A 19,042-nucleotide genomic window follows, 5' to 3' on the forward strand; every position below is an offset into this window, starting at 1 on the left:
TACCAGCATTGCTTATTGAACAGATCTCAAAGGGGAAAAATCAAACAAACAAACAAGAAAACCAAGAGATACATGTGTCCTGTTTCCGGGACACCACTTTGGTCTGTGATTTGGCTATCTGGAATCTGTAAACAACTCCCAGCACCCTGTATCAGGAAATGTCTTTGATTGGGGGCGTCTCGGAAACTGATTATGGTAGCAAGCAAAGGTACCCAGTGAAGGGAGTTGGAGGATAGGAGTATGTTGATAGTAGATTGATAGGAACAGAGTTTTGGTGTCTTTTCAGGTGGAAAGTCTATTTTTTTACTTTGGAAGCTGGCTGCCAGTAACTCTTATTATTGAATCTTTATCCTTTATTTCTTCTGTCTCTATTTCTGTCTTTATCCTTTTTTTTCTTCTTCTGTCTCTGTCTCTCTGTCTCTCTCTCTGTCTCTCTCTCTGTCTCTCTCTCTGTCTCTCTCTCTGTCTCTCTCTCTGTCTCTCTCTCTGTCTCTCTCTCTCTCTCTCTCTCTCTCTCTCTCTCTCTCTCTCTCTCTCTCTCTCTCTCGATAGAATCCAGATGCAAGGCAAATACCACTGAGCTATAATAACCCCAGTTCCTAATCTGTAACCTGATTTTTTTTCTTTTTTCTTTTTTTTGGTTTTTGGGCCACACCCAGCGGTGCTCAGGGGTTACTCCTGGCTGTCTGCTCAGAAATAGCTCCTGGCAGGCACGGGGGACCATATGGGACACCGGGATTCGAACCAATCACCTTGGTCCTGGATCAGCTGCTTGCAAGGCAAACGCTGCTGTGCTATCTCTCCGACCCCTGATTTTTTTCTTAATTGGGACTCTTTATTTTGTGACTAAGAAGTTAATATAATAGTTTTATTTGTGTGTTTTAATAAGTTTGCCCAAGTAGTTTTAATTTTTAGTAGCTCTATCATAATTATTTCTGGTTCTGTGTTTATAGCCTTTCTGTTATCATAATAAATACAGCCAAGTTGCATTATGATAGATAATTCTGGAATAGGATGGGGTAGTTGCTTAATGCATTTAATATAATTCACATTTTAATTTATTGGATGTTCAAAAACAAATTGCCATCTTGAACCATATTTGTTTGTGACTTATATAGAATGTTACGTTAAGTGCAGCTCATGAGCAATAAAGGAATTTTGGTAACAGTACTTTTCCACTCCAGTTTGAATATTTGTCATTATTAAGGTTTGCACCAGTAAAAGTTAAGTAGTAAAACTTAAGTGAGATTTGTTTGATGTGCGTTTTCTTGAATGAAGAGTCTTGTAAGCTGATCAATAGTAATTGAATTCTGATAAAATGCTAAAGGAGCAATTGAGTTTTTTATATTTGGCTTATCAAAAATATGTATTTGTTTGCTTTATGGGCCACACCTGGTGGCGCTCAGAGCTTACTCCTGGCTCTATACTCAGAAATCATTCCTGGCGATATTCCTGACCATATAGCATGCTGGAGATCGAACCCAGGTCAGCTACATTCGAGGCAAATGCCCTACCTGCTGTGCTATTGCTCAGTCCTGTATTTGTCCTGAAGTTGTGATGTCAAGTTGAGATTTCAGTTATTGGAAGATTTATGTTTACTCTTATTTGTGCGTTTCTTTTGGGGGGGGGTGGCCACATTCAGTGATGCTCAGGGGTTACTCTTGGCTATGTGCTCAGAAATTGCTTCTGGCGTGGGGGACCATATGGGAAAACTGGGGATCGAATCGAGGTGGATGAGCTGCGTGAAAGACAAACGCCCTACCACTGCACTATCGCTCTGACCCTGTGTGTTTCTTTTTTAACGTTTGGGGAGCATCCCAAGCTGCTCAATGCTGTTCCCTCTGGATGTTCATGCCAGGAAATGAAATTTGGGTCTCCTACTTGTAAAGTATGTACTCCAGCCCATTGACATCCAACCCATCTCTTGGTCCATTTATTTTTGGGGGGAAGGGGTGTCACACCCAGAATGGCACTCACTAGCACTACAGCAGAGTGCAAGGTCTTTGATATATTGAAATATATGTGAGCACATAAATAAATAGATAAATAAATAAAGTGTGACCCCCCCCCCCCATGGGCAGCTACTACTGAGAATGTTTGAGCACTGTGACCAGGAGTGTGAGTGCTGTAAAGCACATATACAAGCACCACAGCTAAAAAAAATGTGAGCCCAGTGAGAACTTTGTGGGGTTGTGTGAGTACTGCAGTCAGATGTGTAATCCCTAGTGAATACCACAACCAAGCCTTTGTGCAATTTCAGTTATTACAGTAGCAATAAAGGGAAGGGAAAGGAAGGGAAGGGAAGGGAAGGGAGGAGTTGGAAATGAATGAGTCTTAAGAAAAAAACAAGAGATTTGTCATTGAGAAGGTGGTGAAACATCTGTGATGAGGACCAAATACATACTGTAAGGAGACTTCAGGAATAAATTGACAGTGAAGCAGTTGGAGACTGGCAGTAGATTAGGTTACTAAATCAGAAAGTCAATCAGTCAAGAATGAATAAGGATGGAGGTTGCTGGAGGGTATTCGAATTTAATAGAGTCTTCCTCCCATCTTCTTTCCCATTCTCCACCTCCACCCACCTTTCATGAATAGTAGTAAGATCATGAAATAGATTCTCAGTTTTCCTATTGATAAATATTTTGTGATAATTAGAGCTAATGTAATTAAACCTCTGTGGGTAAGCCATTGCTTTTAACATTCCTGTTGTGTAGACGTCCATACGCATTTCACAGATGTCCATAAGTATTTCACAGTTGAGAAAATGAAATTTGGGGATTTTTAGTAACTTGCTGGAAAGTGGGCTTGAGGATAACTTTAAAAAATAAAAACAGGGGCCAGAGAGATAGCATGGAGGTAGGGTGTTTGCCTTTCATGCAGAAGGACGGTGGTTCGAATCCCAGCATCTTATATGGTCCCCCGAGCCAGAGCGATTTCTGAGCGCATAGCCAGGAGTAACCCCTGGGATCAAGTTAGCAGAGAGGAAGAAATTTAATAAGGAGAGGAGAGACTTTTGGAACAATTTCTTTAGATAGGCAAGAGAGGATTGTTGTGGTGCATAATTCAAAGGATTGACCACAGTTAGGATGGTTACTGTTACACTAGAAGTGAAGAGGAAGGTAGATATTCGGATGGCTTTAGGTAGGTAGGCATTGTGAAGTTTGTAAAAAAAATTCCCATTTGATTTTTCATTAAAGAAGGAATTCAAGGGTCAGAGCAATAGCACAGCTGTAGGCCGTTTGCCTTTCATGGAGGCTGATCCAGGATGGACCAGGGTTTGATCTCTGGCGTCCCTATGGTTCCCCAAAGCCAGGAGCAATATCTGAGTGGATAACCAGGAGTAACCCTTGAGTGTAACCGCGTGTGCCCAGCGCCCAGAAAAAGGAATTTAAATCAAATGAAAGTCAGAATCAAAAGGCAGTTTCAGAGTTCTAAGGATCAGAATGTTTGGGACAATGAAGTAGGAGAGTGGGAACACAAACCAGTCATAGAAGAATGTGTGATTATGAGACAGACAAAGTGCTTGATTGAACTTTAGGTCATAAGCTTTAAGTGATATCAGTCACTTGTTTTTTCTACTTTCCTCAGCTGCACAGGTACTGACTTGGAATATAGGTGAGGAGTTGGCTTTTCCATAGTGTTCTCTTTATTTATTTCACCACAATTTTCTTTTTTTCTGTTTATCCCTGACCTTTTTGTTTTTGTTTTTGTTTTTGGGCCACACCCGGCGTTGCTCAGGGGTTACTCCTGGCTGTTTGCTCAGAAATAGCTCCGGCAGGCACGGGGGACCATATGGGACACCGGGATTCGAACCAACCACCTTTGGTTCTGGATCGGCTGCTTACAAGGCAAACGCCGCTGTGTTATCTCTCCGGGCCCTATCCCTGACATTCTTAATTTGTCTCTTAAATCAGGTTATTTCTATTATCAATGCTTGCCTTTTATTTGTCCATCACTTTTGGGGGTGCAAGGAGAATTTGGGCCATACTGAGTTGTACTCAGGGCTAACTCCTGGCTCTGTGCTCAGTGACTACTCCTGGCTCTGTATTCAGGAAATACTTCTGGCAGGGGGCGCCTGGATCAAACCCAGGTTAGCTATGTGCAAGACCAAAGTCTAAATACCCTGCTGTATATTGCTCCTGTTCATCAATTTTTATCCTTAATATTGCTCGTATGAGAAGTGGGATCATTTACTTTTTTCTTCTAACTTATTTTGCTTTAAATCCATCAAGCTCCTTCTGTTTTGTTGTTAGTGGCAACATTTCATCTCTTTTAAATAGCTGAAGAACATTCTGTTGTATAAGTGTTCCATATCGTTTTTATTCAGTTGTCAAGTGGCACTTTGGTAGCTTCCACCTTTTAGTTATGTAAGTGGCACTGCAGTACTAGCCACTGGATGGATATGACTATGTGTCCATGTTTTTGTATTCTTCAGATACCCCAAATGGGATTGCTGGGTCCTATAATATTACTATTTTATTTCTTTTAAGAAAGCGTCATAGTGTTTTCCAAATTGGTTGCACCTTTTTTACATTCCCAACACCATATAGAGTTCCTTTTTCTCCACACACTCTCCATTACTTCCGTTATAGCTGCTTTTGCCACAAGCTCTTCTCACAGGCACATGATGGCATCTTATTGTTGTCTTAACTTGTTTTTATCCTGGTGATTGATTAGGTGAGCATGAGCATTATTTTCTCTGAAGAGGTGTTTATTAATATTTTCTGTTCATTAAAAAAGTATATTTGAGTGGTGGCGCAGCGGTAGTGTGTTTGCCTAGCACGTGGCAGACTTAGGATGGACCAAGGTTCTATCCCCGGCATCCCATAAGGTCCAAGACAGGAGCGATTTCTGAGCGCAGAGCCAGTTGTAACCTCTGAGTGTCACCAGGTGTGGCCCCCCCAATAAAAAAACCTCAAATGTCTATTTGATATTATAGCAGCATAATTCACATAGTTATTTGTAGTTGAGTTTCAGATAAATGATGTTCCAACAATCAATCCCACCACCAGTGTTAACATTCCTCCACCAGTGTCCCCAGGTTCCCTCCACCCCTGCCTCCTTAACAGGAACACTTGAAAATTAGATTGTTGTAGTTTGACTCATGCTTGCGGAATTGTTGACTGTAGTTTAGATATATACATATGACACACTTGTACACTACCCATGTGTTTGAGGCCTCTGAACCCTATCTCTGTTACCTTCCTTCCTTCCTTTTTTAAAATTTAAATACCATGGTTGCAAGATTGTTCATTTGTTGGTTTTTTTTACAGATAAAATTGTTCATGATTGAGTTAATGATTGAAGTTACAACCTTTACTAGTGAACATTTCCCGCCACCAATGTCCTGGTTTCTTTCACTCTCCCTGATGCCCTCTCCCTTTCCTGTCTCTGAGACATACATTTTTCTTCTCTCTCTCTCTCTCTCTCTCTCTCTCTCTCTCTCTCTCTCTCTCTCTCTCTCTCTCTCTCTCTCTCTCTCTCTCTCTCTCTCTCTCTCTCCTTCTCTCTCTCTCTCTCTCTCTCTCTCTCTCACACACACACACACACACCCCTTTTCCCCCTTTTTGGATACTGTTGTTTGCATTATTGCTAATAAGGGTAACTTTCTATATATAGTTTATACCCTTTTAGCACCCTTTTAGATCATTTTATACCCTTTTAGCACTCAGTTCTTGTTCAGAGTTGGAAGTTATTATTTTGATGCCATGCCCCTCTGTCCATTTTTTGAATCAAGTATTTTGTCTTTGTATTAAGTTGGATATAAGTAACAAGTTCTATATAACTTGGTTATCAACCCCTATCAGAAGTAGTATGCACAAACATCTTCTGCCATTTAGCAAGGTACATTTTACTCTATATTTTCTTTTTTAAGCAATTGTTTATTAACTGACCAGATTACAAAAATATGGTAAGTAGGTACCTTAGTTCATCCATCTAATCAGCTTTCCCTGTTTCCATCATCTCTACCTTCTACAAAATGGGTGGTCTTTTTCTTCATCCCACCTGAGGAGAAGATAACTTAAAGGGCCAGAGGAAGTTGTTTGCCTCTTTGAAGCGTTTTCCAGCAGTATAGATCTCATGAATCAAGAGTTCTGGAAATCAGTGTATTATCTGTTTGGGCAATTTGCTTCTTGTGATTTGGCCATAACCACGCTTATTGATCAAGTCATTTACTGATTTCAGGTTTGGATACCCCCCATGCAATATAGGGTTCTTGAAGCCTTGTTGAGCTTAACAAAGGTGCCATTGAAGATCTGTCAAAGGGCCAGGAGAGATAGCACAGCGGTGTTTGCCTTGCAAGCAGCCAATCCCGGACTAAAGGTGGTTGGTTCGAATCCCAGTGTCCCATATGGTCCCCCGTGCCTGCCAGACAGCCAGGAGTAACCCCTGAGCACCGCTGGGTGTGACCCAAAAACCAAAAAAAAAAAAAAAAAAAAAAAAAGAAAAGAAAAGAAGATCTGTCAAAGGCGAAGAAGTTGCAGCACTTTCAGACCTTAGGGCTCACACCATTGATACCTCTGATCCTGATGACAAAAGCCAATTTGGGCTCAGCAGGAATGTAAAAGTTGCCAGCTTTTTTCACCATCCTAGCCATCTGAATCTCTGTCCTGTACATCTTATGATAATGTACATCCTTATGATAATGCTTAGCTTTTTACAGATCAGCTTTCTCCTTGCCTATAGAAGCATCTTTTGGGCAAACTTTTTCTCAAGCTTTTCAGCTCTGCGAAATTCTTTCGCTTTTTCTTCAAGGTTCACTTCAGGAAGCTTCTTTTTCTTCTCTAGGGTTTTTGCCGCTGGCTTAGCAGGAGCCTTCTTTTTCTTTTCTTCTGTGCCCTCTATGGTTCCAGTCAGAAAATTACTATATATATTCTTTAGTACAAAAGCGTTTCAATTTAATGTAGTCCTTTACTTTCACTTTCTTTGCTTTTAGAGTATAGTTTCTCCAAATATCTATAGCACTTATGTTCTGGAATGTTTCGCTTGTGTCATCTAGTTACTTCATGGTTTCAGACCTTCCTGGAACTCTTGGAATAATTTTTGGATATTTATTTGTTTGTTTTCAGGACATACTTTTCAGGTGGTACTCAGGGCCCACTCCTGCTCTGCACTCAGGGATCACTCCTGGCAGGCTCTGGGGAATAAACCCTGGTCGGGTATTGGAGCCATAGCACAGCAAATAAAAGCATTTGCCTTGCACATGGTTAACCCAGGTTTGAACATCAAATAAACAAATAAAAACCCAGGTTGGTAGCATGCAAGGCAAATGCCCTACCCACTGCTTTCTCTCCAGAGGCTGAATTTATTTTTGTATGTGGGTTTTGATAATAGAGCATTTTTATTCTTTTAGTTATGGCTATCCAGCTTCCCTAACACCATTTGTTAAAAAGATTTATCTTTCTCCTTTGCACCAGAGTTAAATTTGTCTTTTTTCCCCCTCCCCTCATCCTTCACTTCTTTCCCTTCCTCTACCTTCCTCCCCTCTTGTCGTTGTTGTGATGACTGGGGACTGGGAGTCACACACATACATGGCTGTAGTGCTTGCTGTGGACTGCACATCTATCTGGTTGTGGTGCTACTGGAGATTTGACTCCCTTAGTTGAGTATTTGCACACATACTCGTTATGAGTAGGACTCTGTAGTTAAGGTTCATCAGTTGTGGTTTTAGAGCTTACCAGGGGAAACTGTGGTGCTCACACATGTGTTCCATGAGAATATCACTTTTTTTTTTTTTGGTTTTTGGGCCACACCCATTTGACGCTCAGGGTTTACTCCTGGCTATGCACTCAGAAATCGCTCTGCAGTCCGTCCTCCGAGGTCCGTCCTACGCTAGCACTTGCAAGGCCCCAGAATATCATTTAATTATAGTACTTGCATACCTTTTTGGTTGTGGTGCTTGCTGAGGGTCACACCCTTTATTGTGTTTATACACACCTGCGCACCTGAAGTTGCTGATGGAGCGGAAGATGACAGAAAATAGAGTTGCCAGGCTCAAACTACTGAGCTACCACGATGGCATGTGAAGTGCATGAGTTGATACTGGGGATTTGAATTGGTGACTGTATGTTTTGAGAGGCAGGTATTCCATGCCACGTGCTCTTCCTCCAGACCCTACGGGGAGAGAACTCTGGGCTGCACACATGGAGGCATGTGCTCTGCTCTCTAAGCTCTCTCTCCAACTTGTACTTCAATTTAGATTTTTCATTTAATCCTCAGAAGAACCCTTTGATAGACGATAACTTTTTTACAGATGGAAATAAACTTGCTCTCAAGGTTATACTATAATAAGTAATATCATTTGGATTCAGTTTCCTGGCATTCTGTCTCAATGTCTACTGCATGATAATGCTGGTAAAAATTAAGGAGCTTAATGCAGGATTGGTACCTGAATTAAAAGGCTAGACATTTCAAATATAGCTAAGGTTTTTCCTCAAGAAACAATTGCTAAGTATAGTTTCATATAAACAGTTTTGTTTTTGTTTGTTTGTTTGTTTGTCTGTTTTTTGGTTTTTGGGCCACACCCGGTGGTGCTCAGGGGTTACTCCTGGTTGTCTGCTCAGAAATAGCTCCTGGTAGGCACGGGGGACCCTATGGGACACCGGGATTCGAACCAACCACCTTTGGTCTGAATCGGCTGCTTGCAAGGCAAATGCCGCTGTGCTATCTCTCTGGGCCCATAAACAGTTTTTTTAAAGAAAAATTTGGATGTTAAAATTTTGCTTGATAACAAAATATCTTTATAAATTTTATATATACTTAAGTGAAATCCTTATCTTCTAAATAACTACTACTGAATTTGCTCATTATCTTGGACATTGTACTTTTACTTTTGTTTTTGTTTTTGGGGCCACAACCAGTGGTGTTCAGGGGACACACCTGACTCTATTCAGGAATCACTCCAGGCCAGCTCAAGACCCTGTTGGATGCCAGGGATTGAACCTGGGTCTGCTGTATCCAAAGCAAATGCCCTATCCACTGTGCTGTCACTCCAGCTCTTTTACTTTTGTTTGAAGAATAGTGAGCTATCAAAGAACCAAGTAATTATTCTAAAATATATATAACATATATTTTTGTAATATATATAATTTATATATTATATATTATATATAACTTATATTATAAATATATAGTATAATCAAATTAAGTCACTTTAATGTTTTCTATAAGCCAATTTTGGATGCTTATCTTTTTTACGTTTTCATAGTTTTAAAGTATTTTATTCAGTTTTCTTTTTTTTTTTTTTTTTTTTTTTTTGGTTTTTGGACCACACCCGGCGGTGCTCAGGGGTTACTCCTGGCAGTCTGCTCAGAAATAGCTCCTGGCAGGCATGGGGACCCTATGGGACACCAGGATTCAAATCAACCACCTTTGGTCCTGGATCGGCTGCTTGCAAGACAACCGCCGCTGTGCTATTTTTCTGGGCCCTTATTCAGTTTTCTTAAGATACACAATCTGTTTGGAATTATTTAATTGAAACTAGAGGAAATGTCCAGTATTATTGCATCTAGCCTTTTTGAAAGCTGAATGAATATTACTGAGTTAATTTAATTTCATCATGTTATATTTATACATTTGTCAAAATACTTGGAATTTAGTAGTATGTTCCTATATTTTGGTTTTGCAGTGAATTCAATCATTCATGTTTGAAATAGTTTTTATTTTACAAATAGGATTTACCTAAATTTTATAGAATTTCCTCCCTTTGTAGTAACCTGCTGCAAGGAAAATGCTTGTAGCACTTTAACTTTTTTTCTATTTTTATTTTCAGGTTTGAAGGCTTAGAACTGATGTAGAAAGATGTTCACTTCAGAGAAAGGGGCTGTGGAGGAATGGTTGTCAGAATTTAAGGTAATAAGTTTTCATTATAATAATTAAATTCCAAATAAATTTGACTGGGCTTTAAATTTTAGTGACTTTAAATATCTGATTAAAAATATAACCTTTGGGACTGGAGTGGTAATTTAGCAGATAGATGCAGTCTTGCATTTAGCCAATCCAGGTTCAATCCTGGCAACCCATATGGTCCCCTGAGTAGCATCAGGAGTGATCTATCTCCTTGCATGGAGCCAGAAATAGCCCCTGAGTATCTCCAGGTGTGCTCCCAAGCCCCAAATAATAAACAATGATGCAAAATATTTTAAAAATTCACTGCATGTGGGGCCGGCGAGGTGGCGTAGAGGTAAGGTGTCTGCCTTGCAAGCGCTAGCCATGGAAGGACCACCGTGCGATCCCCTGGCGTCCCACATGGTCCCCCAAGCCAGGGATGATTTCTGAGCGCTTAGCCAGGAGTAACCATTTATAATCAAACGGGTGTGGCCCAAAAAAAAATTCACTGCATGTAAATGCCTTCTACATAATTTAATATGTAGAAGATTTAATAGTTTTATTAAATTTTTGTGTTTGCCCCCTGCCTATGTTACCTTACTCATTAAGTATTCAAAGTGTGTTTAAAGATATTTTTCTGTTTTAAGGATGTTTAATATAGTTGATTATAGCATAATTGGGGCAGCTTGATGGAAATTGTTGGGTTTTTTTTTGTTTTTGTTTTGGGATTTTTCATATTTATTAATGTAGGCCTAATTGCTATATTATTACTTTTTATATTATCACCTTATCCATATTATTTATTCTATATTATCACCTTACCTCTAGTGCTGTTTTTGTTTTTTTTGGTCACACCCGGCAGTACTCAGGGGTTCCTCCTGGCTCTATGCTCAGAAATGGCTCCTGGCAGGGATGCCGGGATTCCAACCACCATTCTTCTGCATTTAAGGCAAATGCCTTACTGCTGTTCTATCTCTCCGGCCCTGGAAATTGTTGTTTTTGAGCTGAGAATCACTTTTCTTCTTATGGTGAAGTCAAATCTATAAAAGGAATTATAGCTAGTTATTTAGTCTTTGTGGACCTTGTAAAAAGAAGGTTTTTGTTTGTTTGGTTTTGGATCACATCCTCTGGTGCTCAGTGCTCCTGGTGCATTGCTGCAGGGATCATTGAGTGGCAATCAGGAGGTCCTGTGGTACCAGGACAGAACCAGGTCTTGTCCTGCATCTGAACGCCAAGCATGTGCACTAGCTCTTAGAACTAGCTCCCTGGGGCCGGAGTGGTGGCCCAAGTGGTAGCCGAGGACGGACCACGGTTCAATCCCTCAGCATCCCATATGGTCCCCCAGGACAGAAGCAATTTCTGAGCGCATAGCCAGGAGTAACCCCTGAGCATCACTGTGTAGCCCAAAAACTAAAAAAAAGAAAAAAGAAAAAAAAAACAACTAGCTCCCTGCTGCCAAAGAGGGCATGTAATGGTACAGCTTAGGGAAGGGGTCAGCTAATCTGCAAATAATAGAAGTTGTGGCTAATTCCCTTCTCTTCTATCTGTTTCTTTATTTCCTTCCCCTTCTGACTTGCAGATAGCTGAGGAGTGAGGGCAGTGAGGGAGGATAGGCATAGAGTGCCCTGATGTCTGAAGTGTGGCTGTTAGAAGAAAGGCCTGCCAAGGTGGCAGGTAGAAGAGTTCACCAAAGTGATTTCATTAAGATATTTATGTTGAATAAATAAGTAAATATATGGAGTTTGTATATAGATTTAGGTTTCTCTTTGAGAAGGAATAGGAATTGGAACATGGAATAGGAAAGAGGGCCTGAATGATAGATAGAACAGCAGTAGGGCATTGCCTTGCAAACCTGGGACTGACCCCGGTTCCATTCCCAGCATCTCATATGGTCCTCTGAGCCTGCCATGAGGAATTTCTGAGCACAGAGCCAGGAGTAACCCTGAGTGCCACCAGGTGTGACCCAAAAACAAAACAAAGATAGGAAAGAATCTTTTTTTTTTTTTTTGGCTTTTGGGCCACACCCTTTGCCTTCACTAATTTAGAGTATTTCTAAAAATTTTCTTAAATATTATTCTGAATTGTGTTAGTATGTGTTGAATTAGGCTATTTGTGATTGGTAAGGAAACAAATTGTCAGGCAAAATTATTAGCGTCACACCAGCATAATATAAGATAGAAAAGGACTGAGAACAAATTTGTTTAAATGTTCTTTTAAATGTGTACCTTGACTTTTGAAATGGTTTATAATGCTAAATTACATTAAAATATTTAGGAAATGAGGGGCCGGAGAGATAGCATGGAGGTAAGGCGTTTGCCTTTCATGCAGAAGGTCGGTGGTTCAAATCCCAGCATCCCATATGGTCCCCGAGCCTGCCAGGGGTGATTTCTGAGCATAGAGCCAGGAGGAACCCCTGAGCACTGCGGGGTGTGACCCCCCCCCAAAAAATTAGGAAAGGTGATGTTTATATATCTGTTTTGTTGATTTTTTTAGAAAACCCTATTTCATTGCTTTGGTTGTTTCCTTTGTTATCCAGTGTGCTTATAAAGCAAGACACCAAAACTGATGAAGTACTGACAAAGTACTTTAGGCTGAAAAGTTAAAAATTCTTTAATTCTAATCATAAAAATCAGTGTTCTGATTTTAGACAAACTGCATGATTCCTTTAGGTCTTAGTAATTTCATCAGAAAACAGAAGTAGATGGTCTTTGATGAGCTTTTTCTTCTTTGCTCTATCTGAACTCCCAATGGTGTTTGTTTTGCAGTGCTGGGAATCAAACTCAGGACCTTACATATTCAAGGCATGGACTTTGTCACTCAGCCACATCCTGAAATGCCAGTTTTATAACTATTCATTATCATGCCAAATACACAGATGCTATTTGTTCTGTTAAAAATTATATTTTTTTCTTTGAAAACCTTAAGTTTATATTCCAATTCTGGTTCCTTATTAATATTCTCCTTATTTACCAACAGACATAATTATCTAAAAGAGACATAATTATTTAAAATTTTGTAGTAGAGTTCCATTTTTATCCTTCCAAAGATTTATTTGGAAAATATTATCTTTCAGATTATCTAGTATTTTTTAACATTATATATAGATATATCTAGCAGATTTTCAGACTCCTACTTTTTCCATTTTCAGTAGACACTGAATCTCTGTGTGACTCAAAATTCATTCTTCTGTGTAATGAAGACAGTTATTTATTTTCTTTCTTTCTTTTCTTTCTTTTTTTTTTTTTTTTTTGGTTTTTGGGCCACACCCGGCAGTGCTCAGGGGTTACTCCTGGCTGTCTGCTCAGAGATAGCTCCTGGCAGGCACGGGGGACCCTATGGGACACCGGGATTCGAACCAACCACCTTTGGTCCTGGATCGGCTGCTTGCAAGGCAAACGCCGCTGTGCTATCTCTCCGGGCCCGACAGTTATTTATTTATTGGTTCTCTACCCATCTGCCCCTCTTCATTAATTTTCTGCTACCTAGTCAATATCACCACCTTACATTTTAAAAAAGCCATCTGTTGAATGAAACTTTAGTATGAAGCATCTGTCTTTTTCCATATTTGATAAGCTTAATTTTCCTATATAATTTCCCATTATTACTTTGTGTGTGTGTGTGTGTGTGTGTGTCTGTCCGTCCGGTCAGTTCTGCCTTCTCAAAAGTGAGAAGGCTTTCAGGGGTCTCAAACTCAATTTACCTGGGGGCCACAGGAGGCCAAGTTGGGGTGATCCTTGAGTGCAAAGTCAGTAGTAAGCCTTGAACATTGGGGGGTGTGACCCAAGCAACTAAAACAAAACAAAACAAAACAAAAGAAGATTCCTCTAGGGCAGGGCCACAAAATGTTGTACGGAGGGCCCGTTTGCGGCCTGCAAGTTTGAGACCCCTGGATGGTATTTAAGAAGGCCAGTAGCTTCAAATTAGTACACTGCAAGAGAGTTTATCTGTTTGCTATTAGGCTTTCTTGGATCTTAAAGTTTTCAAAAATATTCATAAGTACATAAATTACATGTTTTCCCTTTTTGTAGACTTCTATAAAACTAACTTCCCACATTCACAGAATGAAACAATGGCAGAATTATGATACAAATCTGATAGTTTGGACCAAAGAGACAGTACAATGTTTAAGACACTTGCCTAGCATGGTTCAATTCATGGTGCCACATATAGTCTCCCAAGCCCCACAATTTCTGAGCACAGAGCCAGGAATTAGCCTTGAATACTTTAATGGGGCCCACCTCATTTTCCAATTATGTATAATAGTTCACTACTCTCATTTTGTGAGTGTTCTTCCTCTTATCTAGTAGTAAGTAGTAACTTTGATCCAGGGTTTTTTCTAGAGCTTTTTTTCCCCCCAGAATAAAGCTGTCCTTTGACACTGATTGACAGAAAATATTTTACCTTATAAAGATTAATTAGCACATAAACCAAAAATTGTTCTAGTTTTAGCAGAGACAGAATCTGTAATATAATTCTTTTTATTCAGTGATCGTATTTTTAGATTCATGATTTCAATTTCCTTTGTTTAAAATTTTATAGTTTGATACACATAATGTGTTTTACACATTTCAGTTTTATTCAGGGGACTAGAAATCTTTTCTTGACTTGACTGTTATTCTCTCTTATATAATTCTACTTTAGTATTAGGTTACTCTTGATCAAATAATGGAAATGGAATGTTGCCTAGAGATCTTTTGTTACATGCTTTTGAAATATTGAAGAATGCCTTAATCCTTCCTTTATGTAAGCATTTGCAGTGAAACTACATCTCACCTCTTGCCTTAGAGCTTGGTGAGAGGTTCCCAGGTAGTTCACATTTACTTAAGTTCTGGTAAACAAATTTTGAAACAAACTAAACAATGACTCTCTACTCAGATATCCCTAAGGTAAAATGTGACTTTTTTGTTTTTGTTTTTGAGCCACATTTGGCAGCTCTCAGGGGTTACTCCTGGCTCTGTGCTCAGAAATTGCTCCTGGCAGGCTCAGGGGACCTTATGGGATGCCAGGAACCCAACCTGGATCTATCCCAGGTACATCCTGGGTTGGCTGCTTGCAAGGCAAACGCCCTACCACTGTGCTATCTCTCTAATGATATGTGACTTATTTTTAAAAAATCTATTGAATTATAAAGTAACAATGTTTATTTATTTTTTCTCTAATTTCTCCCTCCCTCCCTCCCAATGTTTATTTTTTATTCTGTCTTAAAATAAGTTTCATCAGAAAAATTTGAGTATGAGACCTTGAGATAGAAACAAGATAAGTTTCTTTTTTTTTTTTTTTTTTGGTTTTTGGGCCACACCCTGTGAGGCTCAGGGGTTACTCCTGGCTATGCGCTCAGAAGTTGCTCCTGGCTTCTTGGGGGACCATATGGGACGCCGGGGGATCGAACCGCGGTCCGTCCTAGGCTAGCGCAGGCAAGGCAGGCACCTTACCTCCAGCGCCACCACCCGGCCCCAGAAACAAGATAAGTTTCTTAATTCTCTTAAGTCATACTAAATTTTACATTTGAAGGATTTACCTATTTCATGTAAACTTTCCAGCATGTATTAGCACAGAACTAATATTCTTCAACTTTATATACTTCTAAATTACATGAACATATCAACTCTTTGATGGAAGGGTAATTAATTTTATTTTATAGAAATGAAATTGAAATAGACTGTAAGTACTTTGCTGATGGCCACATAGCTAATTAATAGCAGGACTAAGGAAATAAGCCTAAATTTGATCCCTTTAATCATTTTATTGTACTACAATCATAATAATGTCATTAATTTTTGGTGATATCTCATAACATTTTATTATGAAAATTATCATAATTTTGCATCTGTTTAACATCAGTAGTTTGGAACCATACTTATCACGAAACAGAGCCTATAGATAAAATACGTAAACAAGGTCAGGAGTGATCTCACAGCAGGTACAGTATTGCCTTGCACCTGGCTAATGCAGGTGTGATCTCTGGCATCCATATGGTCCCCCTTGAGCCTCCTAGCACTAATTTCTGAGCTCAGAGTCAGGAGTAACCCCTGAAAGCTGCCAGGTGAGGCCCAAAAACAAACAAACAAACCAAAAAGATAAAGCAGGGCCCGGAGAGATAGCATGTAGATAGGGTGTTTGCCTTGCATGCAGAAGGACGGTAGTTCGAATCCCGGCATCCCATATGGTCCCCTGAGCCTGCCGTAGTGATTTTTGAGTGTAGAGCCAGAAGTCTTCATGTATACTAATGATTCCCTAGGTGTCAGATTTTCTTTGTTTTGTTTTGTTTTGTTTTTGTTTTTGAGTCACACCCGGCAGCCTCAGGGGTTACTCCTGGCTCTAGCTCAGAAATCGCTCCTGGCAAGCTCTGGGGACCATATGGGATGCTGGGATTCGAACTACCGTCCTCCTCTACATCTCCTCCTATCTCTCCAGCCCCAGATGTCCATAGTTTAGTTGGCATTGGGGGAATGAATTTGATGGTAGTGTGACTATCCTTTTTCTGTTCTGAGAAGTCTAAAATTTACCCTCAGTTTTTGTATTAAATGCAGAACAGCCTTACCTAACTTTGAACACATAGTATATAATTCAGGAGTTATGTTCATCAGATTTCTGTGGAGGTTTGAGACAATTGCAGATCCTTATGTATTACTAATATATAATATGATCCTTAATATTATTAATAAGTTTCATAATTTATATAATGCTACAAAATATGTATCTATGGCTTTTGACATTATTTATATTCTCATTTCTAACTCTACACTGATCTGAGATGAAATGATGTTCATTTAGTTCCTCTTGATAATAAGTATATTTCTGGTTTATTTTTGCAAATTGTAGTTGAGATATGAAATTATTACAGGTTGTAAAAATTGCTAATGTGAAAATAGAGTGTTTTTTGTTTTCTTTTGTATGTTTATGTTGTGCCACCAACAACCACAACCAATCCTAAGACCTGTCTGTTCCCTGAGAAAGAATCTTCATATACTGGTCATTCAGTACAAGTTCCCCTTACCCTCTAGCAGCAACTAATCTGCTTTCTGACTGAATTTGCCAATTTGAGTAGTTCATAAAAATGAACTGTATCTTTTGTTTAGACTCTACCAGAAACATGTTTACCAAATTATGCCAAGAACCTGAAAGACAAGAGTTCTTTAGTTGCTTCTCTCTATAAAGTTATCCAGGAGCCACAAAGTGAAGTAAGTACCCTGCTGATTGTGCTAACATTATAGAGTGATTTTTAATTTCTTATTGTAAATTATGACATGCATGTGAATAAAAAGTACATGATTAAGAAACCTTGATAATGAATACAATAAAATGAATCCCACGGTACTGACCTCAGGCTAAGAAATAGAATTATTGTCATGACCCAAAACTCACCCCACCCCACTTTATTTTATTTTATTTGGATTTTTTAAAACAATTTTTATTGTGACCAAAGTGAATTATGAATTTTTCACAATAATATTTAAGATACATAGTGACAGTGAATTAGGGCCATTCCCACCAGCAGTGTTGTCCTCCCTCCACCCCTTAAACCACCTTGGCAATGCTCAGGCCTTCTGGCTCTGCATTCAGGCATCATTTCTGGAGGGCTCAGGACCATATGAAATGTTGGGGATCAAACCTGGTTGGCTCTGTGCAAAGCAATGCTATGCTATCTCATCCGTTTCCCACAAGCCGCTCTTTTTTTTTTTTTTGGTTTTTGGGCCACACCCAGTGGTGCTCAGGGGTTACTCCTGGCTGTCTGCTCAGAAATAGCTCCTGGCAGGCACGGGGGACCGTATGGGACACCGGGATTTGAACCAACCACCTTAGGTCCTGGATTGGCTGCTTGCAAGGCAAACACCGCTGTGCTATCTCTCCGGGCCCCACAAGCCGTTCTTGTATGTTCTTCCTCCTTTTGTTGTCTGATCTACCAATCTAGCACTCATTTTTCTTTCTGGAAGCAACTAGAAAAGTTGGGGTCACTATTTTCATTTGTTCATTATGTAAATACTTCTGTGGCTATTAAGAGCTAAGCAGATAGAAAATCAAGATGAGTAATGACTGGTTCTATTGTGGAGGAGGAAAGGAGTATTAAAATATTGATGCTTTGGGCCCGGAGAGATAGCACACAGTGGCGTTTGCCTTGCAAGCAGCCGATCCAGGACCAAAGGTGGTTGGTTCGAATCCCAGTGTCCCATATGGTCCCCCGTGCCTGCCAGGAGCTATTTCTGAGCAGACAGCCAGGAGTAACCCCTGAGCATTGATGGGTGTGGCCCAAAAACCAAAAAAGAAAAAATATATATTGATGCTTTAAAGGAGGACTTATTGGTTCCAGGGCAATAGCACAGTGGTAATGCCTTGCACGTGGCCAACTAAGATGGACCCCAATTCAAATCCCGCCATTCTATATGGTCCCCTGAGCCTGCCAGAAGCAACTTCTGAGTGCAGAGCCAGGAGTGACCCCTGAGCACTGCTGGGTGTGATCCAATAATAAAACAACAACAAAAAAATACTTATCTAAGTCTAGAAGAATTTGCATATGTTTTGCATGTATGTAAGATAACAAACATTCCAAGCCCTGGGTGTAGAATAGGAATACCTGAGTGAAGTGCATGGCATTTAAGGAATGTAATTTGGCCTTGCTGGTTGTTTTCCCCTATCAGTCCTTCTTTATTCATGGCCTCCCACCCTCTACCCTATATGCTTTTCTTTTTCTGATAACAAATTTAGTCTAAAGGTGATCAAATAATCTATATTGAAGATTTTTGTGCATATAAATCTCATTGTTGGATTGGAGAGACAGCATAGCAGGTAGGGTGCTTAATCTAGGTTAAGCCTTACTAGGTTCAATCCCTGGTATCCTCTATGGACCCTTACGCACTGCAAGGAGTGATTCCTGAGTGCAGAGCTAGGAGTAACATAGCATTGCTGGATCTGTCCACAAATGTAAATAAATAAATAAATAAATATAATAATAATATAATATATATAATGTAATAAATATAATAGAAAAATCAAAGGATGGGGCCGGGCGGTAGCACTAGAGGTAAGGTGCCTGCCTTGCCTGCGCTAGCCTTGGTTCTATCTCCCGGCGTCCCATATGGTCCCCCAAGCCAAGAGCGACTTCTGAACGGATAGCCAGGAGTAACCCCTGAGCATCACCAGGTGTGGCCCAAAAACCAAAAAAAAAAAAAAAAAAAAGAAAAGAAAAGAAAAAGAAGAGGATTAGAAATTGCCTGGG

The 19,042-nt window shown here is 39.8% G+C and overlaps 1 protein-coding gene and 1 pseudogene across 4 annotated transcripts in view; one reads left to right on the forward strand and one right to left on the reverse strand.

The window, feature by feature from the left end:
* Positions 1-5,941: 5,941 nt before the first annotated feature.
* LOC126024576 (60S ribosomal protein L7-like) lies at positions 5,942-7,534 on the reverse strand (annotated as a pseudogene).
* Positions 7,535-9,774: 2,240 nt separating this feature from the next.
* Positions 9,775-19,042, forward strand: part of HYCC1 (hyccin PI4KA lipid kinase complex subunit 1) — a 50,023-nt gene continuing 40,755 nt past the window's right edge. For 3 of the 4 annotated variants that reach the window (XM_049785179.1, XM_049785180.1, XM_049785182.1), the window contains exons 1-2: positions 9,775-9,852; positions 16,908-17,009. In XM_049785179.1, the coding sequence (XP_049641136.1) occupies positions 9,802-9,852; positions 16,908-17,009 (153 nt within the window). In that variant the 5' untranslated portion in view covers positions 9,775-9,801. The remainder of the gene's footprint in view (positions 9,853-16,907; positions 17,010-19,042) is intronic. The other variant, XM_049785181.1, reaches the window with a different exon arrangement.

The sequence above is a fragment of the Suncus etruscus genome, chromosome 12 (assembly GCF_024139225.1).
Source record: "Suncus etruscus isolate mSunEtr1 chromosome 12, mSunEtr1.pri.cur, whole genome shotgun sequence".
Taxonomy (NCBI): Eukaryota; Metazoa; Chordata; class Mammalia; order Eulipotyphla; family Soricidae; genus Suncus; species Suncus etruscus.